Below are 18,911 nucleotides of genomic sequence, written 5' to 3'. Positions count from 1 at the left end.
TGGACGGACGGACGGACGGACGATGGATGGATGGATAGATAGATAGATAGATAGATAGATAGATAGATAGATAGATAGATAGATAGATAGATAGATAGATAGATAGATAGATAGATAGATAGATAGATAGATAGATAGATAGATAGATAGATAGATAGATCTAGTTATCTTACACTTAACATAACTGAGTGACACAAACAACAAATAAAGAAATAATTCTAATAAAGAAATTAAATGTTTTTTGTTGTCATTGATATTGGAAGGTGTATCATTTTAAAACACTGTAAAATTATATCTTTAAAAAATATATAATATTATATAGTTGCTTTACTGTATATTTTCTGCGAGTGACTGACTGAAGAGTTCCCTGAGGTGTTCAGTCTGTGTAGTGCAGTTGTCCTCCAGTCCGGTGGGCGGCGCTCTGTCCCCGCTCGCTCTACGCGTCTCTACGCTCGCGGAAGGTTGTGTTGAGTTTCTGAGCTTCAATCTCATGCGGCCTCGTCGCGATTATCCATTTTACACATGTTTATTCGGATCCAGGAGGATATATTCAAAGACATATTGAGTTAATATCGCCCATGGACATGGATGCGGTGAACGCCTTTAACGGGGAGGTGAGAATTCGCGTTTTATTCGCCGTTTACCCTTTACCATTAGCCGAGCGCGCGCGCCAAGCTCCTCCAAAACAATCCTTGTTTACGTTTTTTGTTCATTAGTGGATGAATATCAGACTGTTTTTGCAGCTCAAACGTCTAAATAGTCGAATAAAAACCTAAGTATAGTTAAGCAGATGTGATATGAGTATGATTAAAGTAAGTTTGTCTAGTGACCTTCGACCTGTTCGTGCTGTGAAATTGCGCTTAATTAAGATTTCATTTAGTGATCACATCACACTTATATGTTTATACAGATATTAAATAAGGGATATATCACATTTTAAATCAATTTTATCTAGTTTTGCCTGGCTGTTGTAATAGAATCGTATATAGAGAGATTTTCCGTGGCGCCCCCTAACGTTAGTGGTTCAGATACCTGATCAACTCTCAGGTGATAGATCACATTATAGAGTGCTATAATGCTGTTTTTGAGGTCAAACCCGAGATCTGCCGTTTTCATTGAGTTTGTTATGAGGTTAAGTGCATGTTCATATTCATTTTGACATTATTTATGTAAACACAAGCTGTTCTTTTTGAGTTTGAGATTGCCTGTAACCGAGCTGAAACTTGAATGTCAGTTCTCAGTTTTGATCTTATATTTCTGATGAGGGTAGTGCTAAACATGTCATTTGTTCATCTTGTGTAGATGTCGTCCATGATGGACATGACTCCCCCGATCTCTCGAGCCAAGATGATGTCTGTAACCAAAGCAGGAATCAAAGCTATCAAGGTAAGTCAGAAGAGAAATATGGATGTTGTGAGTTTCACAAAATGATCCTAATAAATTAGCAGCAAATTGACTTGTCTTTATGCTTCATGTTCCTAATATTTTGAGTTTGTGTTGATTTTTTATAATTGTATCTAAGAAAATGTTTAAAAGCTTTATTTTACCTGCACGTCATATACTGACGTTGATGTAAACATTTTATACGGTAGAGGAGAGATTAATTATAATTTTAAAGTTTATTTATTTTTTAATCATCTCATAGTTATTGGTGTTTTGATACTTTTTTTGTTGAAATGTTCTTTTGTGACTGAGTTTTATGATTCATTTGCTTTGTTAGCTTTACAAGCACGTTGTTCAAATCGTGGAGAAGTTCATCAAGAGGGTATGTAATAAACTTTATATTAACATTATCGTACTTATGATCGCTATTATTATGGGAAGATAAATACTTATTTGTTTTTGTCCTCTCAGTGTAAACCAGATCTAAAGGTCCCTGGTCTCTATGTGGTGGACTCAATTATCCGACAGTCCCGGCATCAGTTCGGCGCAGACAAAGATTTGTTTGGTCCGAGGTTTTTGAAAAACTTCACTGTGACATTTCAGAATCTTCTCCAGTGTCCAGCCGATGACAAGGTACTGAATAATCCCCTCCAGATTGTACAGTGAATGCGGCGAGCTGAATGTTATTGATGGATTTTGTGTGTTGTAATGCAGGGGAAGATATTGCGTGTGTTAACTCTGTGGCAGAAGAACGAGGTGTTTGGCATGGACGTCATTCAGCCGCTGTTAGACATGGCCACAGCTCCACTACTGCCCGTTTTAGAGAATGGAACCACAGTTGCCGGTAAATGAGCACAAGAAATAAATGTTTTATGTTTCAGCTGAATCACATTTGTTTCTATTAGGGATGGACCGATATGAAAATTTTGGCCGATAACCAATAATTCTTTATATTTGAAAGCCGATAACTGATATATTGGCCGATAAATCTAAATCCAAATTTTTATTATGCTTCAACTTTGAGGTTTTGTGTCTGGCCTCTTGAGTCAAAGTCTTTAAAGTTACACTATTGTTCAATAGGTTAGGGTCTTTAAGATTTCTTTTATTTATTTATTTTTATGGAAAAAGTGACTTCAGCTCACCAAGGCTGCATTTATTCAAAAACAGTAATATTGTGAAATAACATTACAATTTCAATTGTGTTTTCAGTGTGAATGTTCTTTATTCCTGTGATCAAAGCTGAATTTTCAGCATCATTACTCCAGTCTTCAGTGTCACATGATCCTTCAGAAATCATTATAATATGATAATATATATCAAATATGCTGTGCTACTTAATGGTCTGTTAAATGTGGAAATCATACATTGTTTTGATGATTAGAAAGTCCAAAAAATCAGCATTTATTTGAAATGGAAATCTTTTGTAACATTATAAATGTCTTTACTGTCACTTTTGATCAATTTCATGCATTCTTACTGAATGTTAACTGCAACAAAAAACATATTGACCCTACACTTTTGGATGGTAGTACATATATTTGGCAGAAGTCTGATGTAAATACCTTGGACTGTGTTCTGCTTTTGGTCATTGTTTGATATTTTTACGAGAGTTACTGTAACCTGTATCATATTCAAACTAGCAGCCTGTAGTTCGCTGATCTGTGGTTTAAACTGTAGCCTGATCTCTGTTGTTAAACTGCACTTCTCATTGCTTTTTGTAGCTCCTCCAGCCATGCCAATGGCAGTGCCAGTGCCAGTGCCAGAGCCAGCACCAGCACCAGCACCAGCACTAGCACCAGCACCAGCACCAGCACCATTTATTGCAGCTGCACCACCAGCGCCCGCACCCGCACCCGTACCCAACCTTCAGAGCCCAATGCCCCTCGCTACAGTCGCTCAGCTCCTACAGGGCACAGGAGGCATAGAGGTAACACAATATTCAACTCAACTCAAATTTTATTTATACAGCGTTTTCAAAGTCATAAAAATTAAGTGCTGTACATAAATTACTGTAAAAAAAGTTTAATCTGAGTTATTTGCTTTAGTTACAGCAGCTCCTCCAAACTCTTCAGCAGGGCGGAGGGGCGGGGCTTCCTCAGTCCACAGCCCCGCCCACTGAGCAGAAACCATCATTAGCTAAGGTAAACCGTCTGAATGGTTCAGTTTGACCATTTGACATTACCCTTGCATCCTTGTACGTCTACTTAAGGAATAAATAGGGTTGAATCTGGAAGATATCAGCAGTTCCTATGCTATATAAACCGCAGTGCTAACGCATGGTTTGGATCTGTTAATTCACTGCCTCTAACATTGTGTTTCTGGTTTGACTCAGTCTCTGCTGGATCGATTTGATTATGATGATGATCCTGAACCTGTAGAGGAAAAGACTGAACCAGCCCCTGCTGCTCCCATTACCATGTAGGACATGAATAAACTCTGTTCACATACAGTGAAATATCATTTGATCCCGGTATTTAATTAACATTGTCATTCTTTACAGAAACCTCCCTCCAGAATTACAGCAAGCCCTGCAAGCTCATCTTCTAAGTCAAATCGCTAACCAGGTATTAATTCTGGCCGACAGAGCTTTAAAGAATAAGGACTTGTCAAACATATTGTGTGAAATTAAAGTGTTTCCTCACGTCCAGACACAGATGCAGGGTCAGATGGTGTCGCAGGGTCAAGTGCCGTCCCAGGGTCAGATGGCACCTCAGGAGTTCCCGGCGATGGTTCAGACCCAGATACCAGATAACCCTCCTCAAACCTTTGATGAGAACATCATACAGCACAGTACAACCCAGCAGCCACAGGTACAGAACATCAAGATATTAATAACTCAACATCCTCACCAGTCCAAGCTCTTATTGAAATGCTAAAACGATTCCAAAATCAGTTTGCCTATATTTATACGTCAGTGAGGCTAAAATCACGTGCATAATTCCTTTGACCCATTTCAGGATTCAGTTGAGACAGAACGCTCGGTGCATGATGGGAGAGATCGAAGACACGGCAGACGAACAGGATCAAGGTACGTTCCCTGAGTCCTTTAATAAAAAAGCCTCTACAATGTTAATAAATCACTCACATATGATGGTGATTAAATAATGTCTATCATCAGCCACTGGCTAATAAATTGCTCGATTTCATTCGCCAGTGTTTGAGTTGGAGGCTAAGTATATGTTTAGCCCTGATATATTTCCACTCATCTTGAACACTCTGACTAAATGCTTAAGAGTTTTGCTCTCTGTCTTTAAAGCGCACTTCCAATTCATCTTATTGTAAACTTGAATCACTCATATGAAAATACTGTAGTAATTATATTACATTAATGGGCTATAGTGCATTTTAAAGGGGTGGTTGATTATGATTTCACTTTTCTAACTTTAGTTAGTGTGTAATGTTGCTGTTTGAGCATAAACAACATCTGCAAAGTTACAACGCTCAAAGTTCAAAGCAAAGGGAGATATTTGCTTTAAAAGAAATCGCTTTTTTAGGATTACAACAAACGGCTGGTAGGGACTACACGAGCTTCCTCCCGGGTTAGTGACATCACCAACCCTAAAATTTACATAAACCCCGCCCCCTGAACACAATTTATAGATTATCAAGAAAGAATATGCTAATGACTAGAAGATAACTACACATACGCTACATAAATTCATCAACTAACCATTCAGAAATGTCCTGTTGCATTCAACATGTTGTCACTTCTTGAGTCTCTCCATCTTTGACTGTGGATTGAACATAAAAGGCTAAAAGTTTTTGAAATTTTAAGTGCATGTCTGTGTGAGTGCAAGCTGTTTAAGCTCCGGCCCCTGTGCCGGGAGCAGCAGCTCATTTGCATTTAAAGGAACAGACACAAAACTGTATGTTTTTGCTCACCCTCAAAAAGTGATAATTTTAACATGCTTTATAAAAATATCTGTGGGGTATTTTGAGTTCAGACTTCACATACACACTCTGGGGACATTAAAGACTTATTTTACATCTTGTGAAAAGGGCATTATACCACCCCTTTAATGTTAGTGCTCTCATACATACGAATACTCGTGTTACATGTATATTTTTTTACTTTTACACTTAATTTCTAACAATTTTTTTTTTTTTAGCAAAACGTGTATTTTAGTCAATTATTTCACTCCTAATCTACTGCGTCCGTTTGACACGCTTGCGCCCACCAGCGCTTGTTCATTGAAGAGTGTGTAGTTTAGCAAGTCCCGCTTGTTGTCAGAATATGCAAAATGGAAATACTCACTGGACTTTCTAACATTTACAGATAAGGATATAAACCATCAAATATAAGATGTGCGCTTAGGAAAACATGTGTCAGAGGCATTAATCATCACAGGGCTTAAAGGAGAACTCCGGTCAATTTTAACATTGAGCTCATTTTTTTGTACATTTGGAGTGCTGTCAATACAGAGAACAACGACAAAAATCGGTGTTGCCTACACCGAGTTATTCTATTTTTAAAATTTGCACCCTGTTGACTTCAATGGGGCAAGTACTAAACCTGCTTTTAGCCTCTTAACATCCTTGATGTGTCATTACAAGTGCACAGAAAATGTGAGTGATTCCTTCTGAGTGAACACGAGTGGATCTTACTGCAGTAGATGTGAAAGATTTGTATAAAAATGATGTTATTTAAGCCAGCGCAAATACCTGTGTTTACATCCTGTTTTCGGTTGAAGTCCATAGTAATCGATTATCGAGTTACCTATGATCACGCGCGTGAACTCGGCAATCGACTACTTTGGACTTCAACCGAAAACAGGATGTAAACACAGGTATTTGCGCTCTATATATAGGTATATATCACTCACATTTTCTGTGCACTTGTAATGACACATCAAGGATGTTAAGAGCCTAAAAGCAGGTTTAGTACTTGCCCCATTGAAGTCAACAGGGTGCAAATTTTAAAAATAGAATAACTCGGTGTAGGCAACACCGATTTTTGTCGTTGTTCTCTGTACTGACAGCACTCCAAATGTACAAAAAAATGAGCTCAATGTTAAAATTGACCAGAGTTCTCCTTTAACGGGTACAAAAACTCAAACAGACCCGGACCCTTCTGTTGGACCTTGACCTGACTGGATCTGATAGACAAATTTTGTATCTCGTGTCAACTTACATTTTAATAACTTTGACTGTTTGCCATTTAAACTATAATAATGATTGCTCATTCAGTGCCACGGCCGCTGGCCGCTGTGATCATCTCTGAGCCGAGGCTAGACCAAACATTTTAGATTTATCAAGACAGTTCATTCATTATATAATAAAAAAAATGGGTGAAAGAAAGTGTCTTGCTTGAGACTGCACATGCGCATAAGCTGGAGCAACCTGAAATATAAGCTTTTCAACACAATTTAAGCGTCACAGAAAACATTCATGTGACAGTTCATCTCAGATTTTATCGCTGATTTGAAATATGTTAAATATAAGTGTGCGAGGCTGCAAGCAGTTTTTGAGATTTCATTTTCAAAGTTGGTTTGCATTTAATGTTGCGCACAATAGGAGCAGGAAAACTCATGATCACTGTGCGCTCACGTTAAAGGAGAACTCAGGTCAATTTTAACATTGAGCTCATTTTTTTGTACATTTCCCCTGGTTTCACAGACAGGGCTTAAGACTAGTCCTAGACTAAAATGTAAGTCTGAGCTGTTTCCACTGAAATAAACTTGCACTGACTGATCTTAAAAATATATCAGTGCCTTTTTAGTTTTAAGATGCATATCAGTAATGTTTTTTTCTAAGCATTGCTGAGTTCACGCGCGTGATCATAGGTAACTAAACCTATGTGCGTGAACTCGGCAATCGATTACTTTGGACTTCACCCGAAAACAGGATGTAAACAGGTATTTATGCTGGCTTAAATAACATAATTTTTATACATTTCTTTCACATCTACTGCAGTCAGATCCACTTGTGTTCACTCTGAAGGAATCACTCACATTAGCTGTGCACTTGTAATGACACATCAAGGATGTTAAGAGGCTAAAAGCAGGTTTAGTACTTGCCCCATTGAAGTCAACAGGGTGCAAATTTTAAAAATAGAATAACTCGGTGTAGGCAACACCGGTTTTTGTCGTTGTTCTCTGTATTGACAGCACTCCAAATGTACAAAAAAATGAGCTCAATGTTAAAATTGACCGGAGTTCTCCTTTAACTCCGCCCTCTCTGCTTCTGACGCGCACAACGCACAGCGCTGACTGGCTCTGATCACGGCCGGGTGTTCTCAGATCGACTCGGGTATTACACAATGTTAAACAGACTCGGGACTCGAAGTGATAGATTGGGACCCGACCTGAAAAAGCACATCGCCGTGTGCCTGACCATTTAAAATATCAGGTCCTCTGTGCAGACCTCCATAGCCCCTTTCACACAGCGCATTGATCCCGGGAAATTGCCGTAAAATTGCAAAGAGTGCCTTCTGTGTGAACGCAGACACATCCCGGGATCGATGCCGGGATGGGGACCTAGTAACATTGCCAGGATCAGTCCCGGAACAAAAGCCAGGACCAATGCCGTAAGGGGTGTGTCGTAGGGCTGTCACTTTTGTGAAAAAATCCTGTTCGATTTTTGAGACATAAGTGTTCATTGAATCGATTGTAAAATTGAAAAATAAAACGCCATATATGGGCAAATCCACGGACAACTAACAGGCATTAGGACGAACGTAAAGAGGGCGCGCCACGCCTGACTCACAATTTCGCGCACAATGACTAGTGCAACATTCTCGAAAAGCAATAAGCATAGTGGACTGCCATAGCAGCATATATGAAAAACATTACCTCATTCTTCAACATGGCTGTGTTTACAATTAGAAATGTCAAACAAATTTCGCCTACATAGGCGATTGTAGACCGTAGCCCGAATCTGTATCTGAATGCATGAGACTGTCTGAATACCGGGAAAATTCACAGTTTTGTGGTAAAAAGAGACACATTATGTAGAAGGATCATTTGCTGTTATGCGTGTTTGTCAGAGCCTGCAGTTGCTGTCTGACGCGCGTTCGCTGCGGGCATAACATGACGAGCTGGACGCGCTCCGAGAAAAGACCGTTAAAATCGATTCCCTATTTTCGTTTTCGAAACTTGCATTGGTTGGTCCGATCGATTGTGCAATCGATTTTCGAACGTAAAGTGACAGCCCTAGTGTGTCGTAGTGATGACGCACATGCCGTCGCGTGACTCTGTTACTCTTAGAAGAAAGTTTGTGTTCGTCATCAACAAAGAAAGAACGAAAAAATGTCTGCAAACTGGAATAAGGCAGAGACCAGGAGCTCCTTACTATCCGCGCTAAAGCTGGGATCATTCGCCAGCTTTGTGGAACGGCACGCGATGTGTTAGTGTACGTTTTCGACGCGTACGTTACACGTCACTTCCTGACGTCACGTGTCTTTACGGGATGTGAACGCACTCACAGATTCCGGGAAAATCACTGGCAGTGTGAATGAACCAAAATCATGCATGTTTGACACATTACACAAAATCAAACATTTTTTGACACATTTTCCGTGTATTTTCCGGAATCTCTGTGTGAAAGGGGCTTTAATCACACGCATCTTTCAAAGCACAACAGGGCTAGATGCTGTAAATGCTTATGCTTTTGTTTGAAGAGCTTATAAAGCATGTTTCAGACATCTTGGATCATGTACCTTTCCTGCTGCAGCTCACTCTGTGTTTTCCATTTGTGTTATGTCCATAGCATTGTGTTATTCACTATTGTAAAGCGATGTGACTGGCTGATGTTGGCAGCGCACAGACTCGACTAATCGATAATCGATAATCAAATTCGTTGTGGATTATTTTCATTATTGATTTTAGCAATTAGTTGTTTCAGACCTAGTCTTAAAGGGATATTTCACCGCTGGAAAGATGAATGTGTATTTAAATTGGGTCATTTATGTAGTAGAAATGTGAAATAATTTTAGAAGTTGGTGCCTTCTAGACTGAGAAAAGCCAGAAAATGTATTTTTGGATCATGTGGATGAAAGACAACAACTCCCAGAATGCACTTGCTTCGCTGCCCTACGAGGCCACTCCCAATCCACGCCTTCGGGTTACAGAGGGCAGTATCGGAAGAAATGATACAACTAGGCTACTAGTCGACTCGAAACTGAAAAGACAGCGTTTTATCGTGAGATCCCCCTATGGGCGAGTTGAAGACATGCGGAACGAGCTCCTCCTACTGGCTGGAGTCTCTCGCCTCTGGACAAAAAAGCCTCAGATGACGCAAAATGACGATTTTTGAGTCATCTGAGGTTTTTTTCCAGACACACAATACAGAAATCTCTCGTCTCAGGGGGACATAAGGGAGGGAAGCACGGCCATTCGAAAATACTACCGGGTTTCTACTGATACAAAGCTTAATGCATATTTAATCGGTGAAGTATCCCTTTAAATGTAAAAAGCTGTGCTATTTTATGAAGATAAGCTGATTTGGTGGAATCATTCATTTTTTCAAAACGTTTCAAATGTTGTGTCTCTCCAGGTCTCCACGGAGACGATCGTCTTCACACTCGCGCAGATCGCGGTCCGGTTCCCGTTCCCGCAGAGAGCGCTCGAGGTATCATCGCACACGCTCCCGGTCCAGAGAGCGTCGAGGACGTTCACCACAGCCACGCTCAGAGGAGAAGAGAGACCGGGAGAAAGAGCGAGAGCGGAGACAGAAGGGGTTTCCGCCCATCAAGAAGGAGACTCTCAGCGGTGAGAACGCCACCATATGTTACAGTTGTTTCTGGCTACAACTCTTGTAAACATGAAATAGAATATAGATTAATAGCTATCTTGTTTGCACTGATTATAAATGTTAATTGTCAATTGATTGTTATTCTTCTGCAGTCTGCAGTACTACATTATGGATCGGACAGCTGGACAAAAAGACTCAACAGCAGGACATCATGAGTCTGATGGAGGAGTTCGGACAGATCGAGTCCATCAATGTATGTATAGATCAGTCATATCAATGTACACTACCGTTTACAAGTTTGGGCTCAGCAAACTTCTTTTATTTTAAAAGAATTTAATGATTTTATTCAGCAAGGATGAATTAAATTGATCAAATGTGAGAGTAAATAAATTTTATGATGTTATCAAATATTTCCGTTTCTAACAAATGCTGTTCTTTTGAACTTTCTATTCGTCAAAGTATCCTGGACAATATTTATCACTATTTCTTCAAAAATATTAAGCAGCACAACTGTTTTCAATATTGATAACTTTTTCTTGAGTACCAAATCAAACATAGAATAGAATGATTTCTGAAGGATCAAGTTACTATATTTTAAATTGTAGTAATATTTCACAATAATACTGTTTTACTGTATTTTTATCAAATTAATGTAGCCTTGGTGAGCATAAGAGACTTCTAAAAAAAACATATTAAAAAGACCCCAATGTTTGTAACGTAGTTTGAGGAGTTTAAACCATAGCTCTGTGAGTGAAGCATGTTCCCAAAGCGAAAACTGTTTCTAATAGTAGGCAAATGCTTTGAAATGGAAGCCTTGACTTGTAGCTTTTTTTTTTTTTTTCATTTTTACAATTAAAATGAATATATTTTAAATTATTTTTCAATAAATGCAATAGTTTTGCATTTAGTTCTATTTATGGCACTCTAAAAGACTCGTTTTTTTGTCAAGGTTTAGATATTTTTTGTTAGTTTAGTATCAAATTTTGCATTATGATTACAATAAAACAACATTTAGTTAGAAATGGTACACATGGGAAGCTTCTTAGTTACTCAGTATTTGATTGATAATTAAAAAAAAATCTAAGGAATAAATAGCGATAATTCAAAACAAACATTGCAATTAATTGGCATTTTGTTCAATTTAATTCAATAAATTGAAATAAAACTTCAGAAAGGAACCACAATTATGAACTAACAGCAAACATGATAAACCAACATAACAGCAAACATAATCAATTCATTTCTGTGTGTGTGTGTGTGAGCAAGAGAGAGATAGACTTGACATATTTTCAAAATTTGCTGTCTTGCAGTCTTACCAGTTAATTTCTGTGCGTGTGTGGGTGTCTTTTTGAAGAAGATTAACCCCTTCATTGCAGTGTTTTCTTGCATCATGGCTGATTTGTATTTTGTACCACCAAAAGATTCTCAGATTTTTTGGATTTCCCCATTCTTTTCCTATGTCTGTCATTTTTGACCATGAAGGTATGAAAATGTATCTACTTCACACATTATGATAAAATGATACATTCATCCGGTCATAAAGTACCAAGTGTTACCTTTTTCCCCGACCCTTTAACATATCCGAAGCATGTCCATAATTTGTTTTGTGTGTGTTCACATAGTGTATGCGATAGGGATGTCCCGATCCGATCCACGGCATCGGTATCGTGCCGATACTGGCCCAAAATGCTAGATCGGATATCGGAGGGGAGAAAAAAAATTATCCGATACCTATGATCGATACTCATTAGGGGTGTAACGGTACGTTTTCGTACTGAACTTACATTCGGTGCATGGATTTACACAGAGAATACACGGTATAAAAATAAATAAATCTCGCGTGCACATTAATTAATGTAATACGGAACTAACGTTACTGTTAGATACGCGCATATGCGGGTTCTTTAGGGACACCTAATCTGTAGCCCGCCTTAGCTCTGAACGTGCGTCTATTTCGCTTCAAACGCTCACTTTATCATTATACGCGCGCAGCGCGTCCTATCCGCTTTGGACGCGCGAATGGATTCAAACTGTTCAAGCATCGAACTAGACGCGATAGACGCAAATTTGACGCTCTATTCGCGTTTTGGTGTGAACGCAGCAAAATGAACAGGCTGCGATGTCAAGATTGCAATGGTGGAATGTGTGTGTGTCAGAGAGTGAGAGGCACGGGCGCGATCGAACAGTGGAAACATAAAAACATACTCCGTCATTTTCATACAGGACATCATTAAAACTGCAAAAAGTGTTTAGCCTACTTATATTTGTGTAAAACACAACATTTTGCTTTTGTCAAACTGTAAACTCTTGTCAAACTGTAACTGTCACCCAACCAAAATCACACACACACACACACACACACACACACACACACACACACACACACAGTTTAAAAGCAAAAATTATCTCATCTTTTGGACATTCATCATTGCATTGGTTTTCATTTCTTGTCCTAAATTAGAGCACTAATCTGTTTATTTTTAAGTTACACATTCTACATTGAATGAAAAAGAAAATCAAATGTGTTTTTAAAAGTAGTATTATTTTATACAGAAATAAACTATTTATAATTCAGATGAGAATAAAGTTAAAGTTAATTAAAATTTTAAGGAAACAAATTTTGATCTGAAATATAGCAAATTAATTTAAATTCATTCAGGTTGCCAAACATATCTCAAGGTCTTTTGAATAAAGGCTGGCAGTCTTTCATTATCATCTGTTGTTGTGGACTATATACTGGAGAAGTATTTATTCTCCATTTGAGTGAGATGTTTTTATGTGGCTAATTGAGCAAAGTGCTTCCATTATATTTTATTATTATTAGTATTAGTTCAAGAATAAAATAAAAATATCGGATTTATATCGGTATCGGCAAATAGCCAAAGCTGCGGCATCGGTATCGGAAGTGAAAAAGTGGTATCGGGACATCCCTAGTATGCGACAAAGGTCACCAAGTGTCATCCCATTCCGAAGAAGTAAAAAATCATATAGGAGGGATAATTATATAGCTGGTTTTAGCTACAAATAAGGCAGTATCACATGTGAAGAAGGAAGTCCCAGAATGCATTGCACTTTGTGTTTTATTGTATATGAGACTCAAATATGTCTCTTATAAGGTTCCATCTCAGTTAGGATGTAGTTGTCTATTTAGACAGCACGGCTGCTTACTAGATGTTGGAACAGAGCCTTTATGTAAAGCCTGCAGGTACATTTTGCATCTCCACAATGGAAATGTTGCATACAGGAATAGTCAAATGTAAAACATGATTTTTTTTATTATCGTTTCCATTGCTTATTTGTGGTTACATTTTCTTAACATAATATTTCAAATGTCTCTTTGATCCTGTGCAGATGATTCCTCCCAGAGGTTGTGCCTACATCGTCATGGTGCACAGACAGGACGCCTACACAGCCCTGAACAAACTCAGCAGAGGGGCTGTTAAAGTCAACCAGAAGTCCATTAAGGTATCGTGACCAAACTTTTCTTCCTGTCCCACAGTGTTCTTGAGTTAAAATGCCTTGCCAGGGTTATTATTACTTATTATATGGCTCTCTTGAATACATTTAGCGCATGCTTTTATCCAAACCAGGGACATAACAAGCCGGTCTTCACAGAACCAACAGTATACAATGCCAGGTTTATTAAAGAGGCCATATTGTGCCCTTTTACAAAGTTTTGGGCTCAACTTTTCTTGCTTGAATGTTCAAAAAATTTATAATTTTTCCCATATTCTCCATTGTTCCAGCTCCTCTCTTCTCAGTCTGTCAGTAACGCTCTGTTTAGTTCCTGTCTCTATGAAGCCCCTCCTTCTGAAAAGCACAATGAGCTCTGATTGGTCAGCTGAACCAGTGTGTTGTGATTGGTCAAGTGCCTCGAGCATGTTTGGGAAATGTCCCGCCCCTTACCATAACCTCTAATTTCAACACTAGGGCTGGGCAAAAAAAAAAAAAAATTTCAATTCATTGCTTTTTAAAATGTTTCGATATCGATTCTCAAAAGCCACAAATCGATTTATTTCCGCAAATATTAAACATAATATCTGATTGATGTTAATCTTATTATTAGTCTTGTCCACTAGATGTCATCCTCTTATTTACCTTGCTTGATGTTACAGCAGGTACCCTGTCCCTTCGTGGTCAGCAACGTTTATCATTTGCAGCGTTTTCAAGCCTTGCCAATTTAAGCATTCAAGCGCAAGAGAACTCGCGCGCACTGTGTGAGAAGCTTTGTGTGAGAAGCTTTGTGTGCGCAGCGCACACACCCAAAGCACACACAGCTGCGCATCTCAGACAGCATGCAAATAATATTATGAATTAGTTCATGCCTCCCTGTACTTAAACAGACAAATTCACACAAATTTATCTCAAAATGCCCGCCTTTGCAAGTATCCAAGTAAACATAGTCGGTTATGGCTGAAGTAACCAGTAGAGATAGAACATTTGTATCATTATTGTATTTGTGCATTAGTCTTAAAGAGACAGCAACCTAATATTCCTGCAGCAGTCTGTGTTTTAATGTTAATCAAACTACAAAAGACAAAGCGAAATTCACTCCCTGCTCTTCACTGAATATCTTTTGTGTATCTTTAATAAGGATTAACCTTTAATTTGTACTGTTAAGATTATATGCAGTGTTATTTTACATTTGAGTAATTAAATTTCTGTTCCTGAAAACTACTGTTAAACCTACCTAAAAAACTTTAAAAGCACTGATTATTTCATTTGTGTCTTTGTTCTATTGTATTTATTTATTTGTGCTATTGCTTAAGTTTAATTATTATTATTTTATTTTTTTTATTAATGACTGTTTACTTGTCTTTAGGTATATTAGTTAGTAGTTTTAGCTGTGGTATTGAAAAATGGAATCGAGAATTGTTAAATTTCACTGCTATCTAAAATATTGGGTGTTATAACCTTATTTATCACAATACAAGGATGCATAGGTCAAAAACAATAACTATTTTATTCAGTTATTAATTTTTTTGTGGTGGGGCCAGTGAAAATTAAATCATTGAATCGAGAATCGAATTGAGATTCCCAGCCCTATTCAACACACTACTAACTAACTCAAGCAGGCCCCGCCCCTTTATTTTGCATATGCCTTGGCTGTGAATATAATAAATGAGTAATATTGTGCCATGTTCATTCCTGAAAGAAAACTCAAGACTACAATGGAGGTGTTTCAGGGAGTTCAGAAACAGTGACACTGATATAGAGAATAACTCTCGCTGGAGGGACTTTGTGCTTTACAACTCTGCAGAGCTTTTTCAGGCTCAAACAGCAACATTACACACTAAAGAAAGATAAACATGAAAAAAACAAAAACATAATGGGTCCTCTTTAAACAAAAGCTAGATTAGGAAACAATACATAATTCTGAATGCTTGATTCTGGCATTCTGTGGCTGAATATATTTTGTATAATGACACTGATCTGTATAATTGGCCGTTGCTTTAGAAGGTGATTTCCTAGTACCTAGCTTTGCTAGTTGTATATGTCTCTTGCATCACTCTGCACTCTTCTTCTCACATAATTAATTTATTGGGTAAGTAAGAAATACATTTTTCTAATGATTGTCATTTTACATGAATGGACTTCCAAACGCACAAGTCCACTCTTTACATGACAACCATGCAATAGTCTTTGCGTTTGTTGTTAGTAGGGGTGCAACGGTACAGATAGCCCACGGTACGGTCCGTACCTCGGTTTTTGGGCCACGGTCTCGGTTCGGTTTCGGTACATGTTTTGTGCATAAAGAGACTGCTATTTCATCCCAAAAATATGTTTTATTTTTCTTATGAGCATATACAGAATGTCACAGTAGGAAGAACATCAATGTATGGAATAAATTAACACTCTAGTCTGTACTGAACAACACTTTGTATTTCATATAAGTGATAGTTGAAGAGGTTGAATTACTTAATGTAAACAAACACACTTCAAAATATTCAAGTGGATCCCAATTCCAAACCTTGATAACTGGTATATGAAGTGATCAATGTGAAAGAAAAAGTGCACTTTTACCTTTAACAAACATAAATTAGCTTGTGCTTTTGAATAAAAAAAAGCAGAGCAAAATAATCTAATAAAAAAATACTGCATTCAGGATACAAAGTGCAATGTTATTTACTCATCCACTATTGAGAGATTCTTGTGCAAAAAGATGAGTCTATCAACACTGTCTGGTGCAAGGCGAGACCGGTTGGCAGTAACGATGCAGTGTTTCCCACAGAATTAGATTCTATTTGCGGTGGTGTGGTGTTTGGGGACCGGGGACCGGGGAGGGGGGGGGGGGGGGTGATTAAGTTAAATACACTTAGTGTCAGATAACTTAAAGACTTTGCCATTGCTACACTTTCTATGCTATGACTGCTCCACAGACTTTTTGTTGCAAATTTTGCTCACACACAAACCTGGAACTGGACACACACACACACACACACACACACACACACACACACACACACACACACACACACACACACACACACAAATAAACACACACAAACTTACTGACACACTTAAACACAGGCTCACACACACTCACACATTCAAAAAGACTCACACACACAGATTCAAACACAGACACACACTCACTCAGACCCAAACACAGACTCTCAGACTCAGACACACACAGGCTCACACACACACACACCAAACTGGACCTGGAGGTGGACACACACAGACTTAGACACACACACACACGCACACCTGGAGATTGACGTGGACAAAAACCAACACACACCAACCTGAACCTGGAGATAATAATAATATAATGTCTAGTCTGGTGGCTGTGATATGAATCTAACGTGTTACCAATGTCCGTTGCAATGATTTTTGGAATGACTGATCGCGAGAGGAACAAATTACGTTTTAGTCGCATAACATCGGTTAATGGAAACGCCGTCATTTCGCAATAGTTGTAACGTTAATTGATATTTAGAAAAAAAAAATCGCAAAAGTTTTCCGCGAATCTGTAATGAAACGCGACCGCGCTTAACATCTAGACAACTTCTCAGAGTTATGTTGAGCAACAGTGTTCATTATACTAACCATTCAACTCCGGATTGATTCTGGAATCTTCTCTGGGGGAATAAGCATTAAGCACCGGCAACAATCCGCCCTCTACATGCTCATGTTTTGATTCAGATCGTGCGGTAAGAGAAGGAGGGGCTAGTCGTGCCTCCATTGTCAGTTTGTGAGAGAGAGGGGGAGCAAGCAGCGCGAATAAAATAAAATTTTACCCATATTTAATAGTTAAAAAATCTGAATCAATCCGTGGCGGTCAGCGTTGATATGTGGCGGGCCGCCACAAATTAATGAATGTATGGGAAACCCTGCGATGTCCCCAGCAGTGGAGAAAATTCTCAACTTTTCAGAATGCCGCAAGCGCACCGTAGGTGACAAGAACCAACCAGAGCGCAGCTGATGGTTACTTTAGCAACGACAGACGCCTCCGGAGCGCAACCGCCCTAGCGCTTTGGAAAAAGGAGAATGCGGCGCGCCTAGCGTTTTCTACGCGTTTTTAGGCGCGATGTGTGAACGGCGCCTAAAGCAAAAACTGAAAGGATCAGCGCGAGCTCAATGGCAAAACCGAAGTCCCGCGGGACACGAGGGTAGATTGTCCCGTGCAGGGCTGACCGAACGGTCCGGGATTTTACCGTGTACCGTTGCATCCCTAGTTGTTAGATTACTTGCGTTACTTTGATTGATTGTCCCAGATTTTATGTTTGAATGTGTAGTAGCACCACATGCTTGTTTTGAATCTATGTGTGGGCAGTTGTTTGACTTGTTGTCCTTGATCAGATCGCATGGGCATTGAATAAGGGCATAAAGACGGACCTGAAGAAGTACTGGGACGTGGAGCGGGGCGTCACTTATGTGCCCTGGGAAAAAGTCAAACCCGATTGTATCCTGAATCTTCAAGAGGGAGGCATGCTTGACCCGGAAACACTCAAATCAGGTAAACGCCGACAAATGGCCTTTCTTTACATGCACAGCTTCTAGTACATCGTTTATTTGCCTAATTTCAAAAGGCATAACGTGAATGTATGTGACTTTTGTTTTTAAAATGACTTTAATTTGATCCTTAGAGTGGAAAAGTGCTGTGTCCAAACTGGTTGTGCCAGTAAGAGAGGGACCTGAAGGAAAACAGGAAGATGGAGCTGCACTACCAGCGGTATCACAGGTAAAATATGAGGGGTTTCCTACAGAACTCCTCAAGGGTGTTAGGTGTCTCGTTCAACTTTTCTGCTCTCGTTTTGTCACGTCTTCGGCATATAGTAGGCAAACAGTGTTTCTGTGTTATTTGCTTTGCACTGACGGTTTACTGGTGCATGGTTGCCATCATATCTGGCAAATGAAGAGCCACAGAGCTCAAAATAAAGCAAGGTTAGTGTCATGACTGTCTAGTTTTCTTTCCGTGTTTCAGCAACATCGCTTTCAATGACAGTTTTTGTCAAAACACAAGATCAGTGTCCCACTACTGTACTATAGTAGAGCTGATTTTGCATAAATGTGTTTCTGTATTGAGCCAATCAATGATGGTTGACATGTTGCAAACACTCTCCTCTAAATCTGTCATGTGTGTTTTAGATGGACCAGGTTGCTTTTTAAGAAACTTTTGAAGACTTTTCACACTAGGGCTGCCCCCTAATGGTCGACTACATTTAATTTAGTTGGTTAATCGTAGGAAGAAGAAAAAACCTCCTCTGGAATTGGAGAAGTCACGCAGTGACAGATCGTTAACACTGCTGGTCCATGCGGGAATATGTCGGGCAGAAAATCCAAAGTGAGGGATCATTTTGAGAGGGTAAAGAAGCAAACTTTTGCCTATC

The 18,911-nt window shown here is 39.0% G+C and overlaps 1 protein-coding gene across 1 annotated transcript in view; it reads left to right on the top strand.

The window, feature by feature from the left end:
- The first annotated feature begins 385 nt into the window (after nucleotides 1–385).
- scaf4b (SR-related CTD-associated factor 4b) overlaps nucleotides 386–18,911 on the top strand; it is a 41,971-nt gene continuing 23,445 nt past the window's right edge. Inside the window, exons 1-16 of the mRNA XM_081371479.1 lie at nucleotides 386–614; nucleotides 1,303–1,386; nucleotides 1,721–1,765; nucleotides 1,855–2,016; nucleotides 2,098–2,227; nucleotides 3,105–3,310; nucleotides 3,429–3,524; nucleotides 3,716–3,801; nucleotides 3,884–3,947; nucleotides 4,032–4,193; nucleotides 4,341–4,411; nucleotides 9,877–10,091; nucleotides 10,227–10,327; nucleotides 13,426–13,539; nucleotides 17,881–18,037; nucleotides 18,168–18,262. Of these exons, the coding sequence (XP_081227605.1) occupies nucleotides 579–614; nucleotides 1,303–1,386; nucleotides 1,721–1,765; nucleotides 1,855–2,016; nucleotides 2,098–2,227; nucleotides 3,105–3,310; nucleotides 3,429–3,524; nucleotides 3,716–3,801; nucleotides 3,884–3,947; nucleotides 4,032–4,193; nucleotides 4,341–4,411; nucleotides 9,877–10,091; nucleotides 10,227–10,327; nucleotides 13,426–13,539; nucleotides 17,881–18,037; nucleotides 18,168–18,262 (1,824 nt within the window). The 5' untranslated portion in view covers nucleotides 386–578. The remainder of the gene's footprint in view (nucleotides 615–1,302; nucleotides 1,387–1,720; nucleotides 1,766–1,854; nucleotides 2,017–2,097; nucleotides 2,228–3,104; nucleotides 3,311–3,428; nucleotides 3,525–3,715; nucleotides 3,802–3,883; nucleotides 3,948–4,031; nucleotides 4,194–4,340; nucleotides 4,412–9,876; nucleotides 10,092–10,226; nucleotides 10,328–13,425; nucleotides 13,540–17,880; nucleotides 18,038–18,167; nucleotides 18,263–18,911) is intronic.

The sequence above is a fragment of the Scardinius erythrophthalmus genome (assembly GCF_964197995.2).
Source record: "Scardinius erythrophthalmus genome assembly, chromosome: 7".
NCBI lineage: Eukaryota > Metazoa > Chordata > Actinopteri > Cypriniformes > Leuciscidae > Scardinius > Scardinius erythrophthalmus.
The sequence above is the reverse complement of the archived record's forward strand: the minus strand, read 5'-3'. Positions and strand labels throughout refer to the sequence as shown.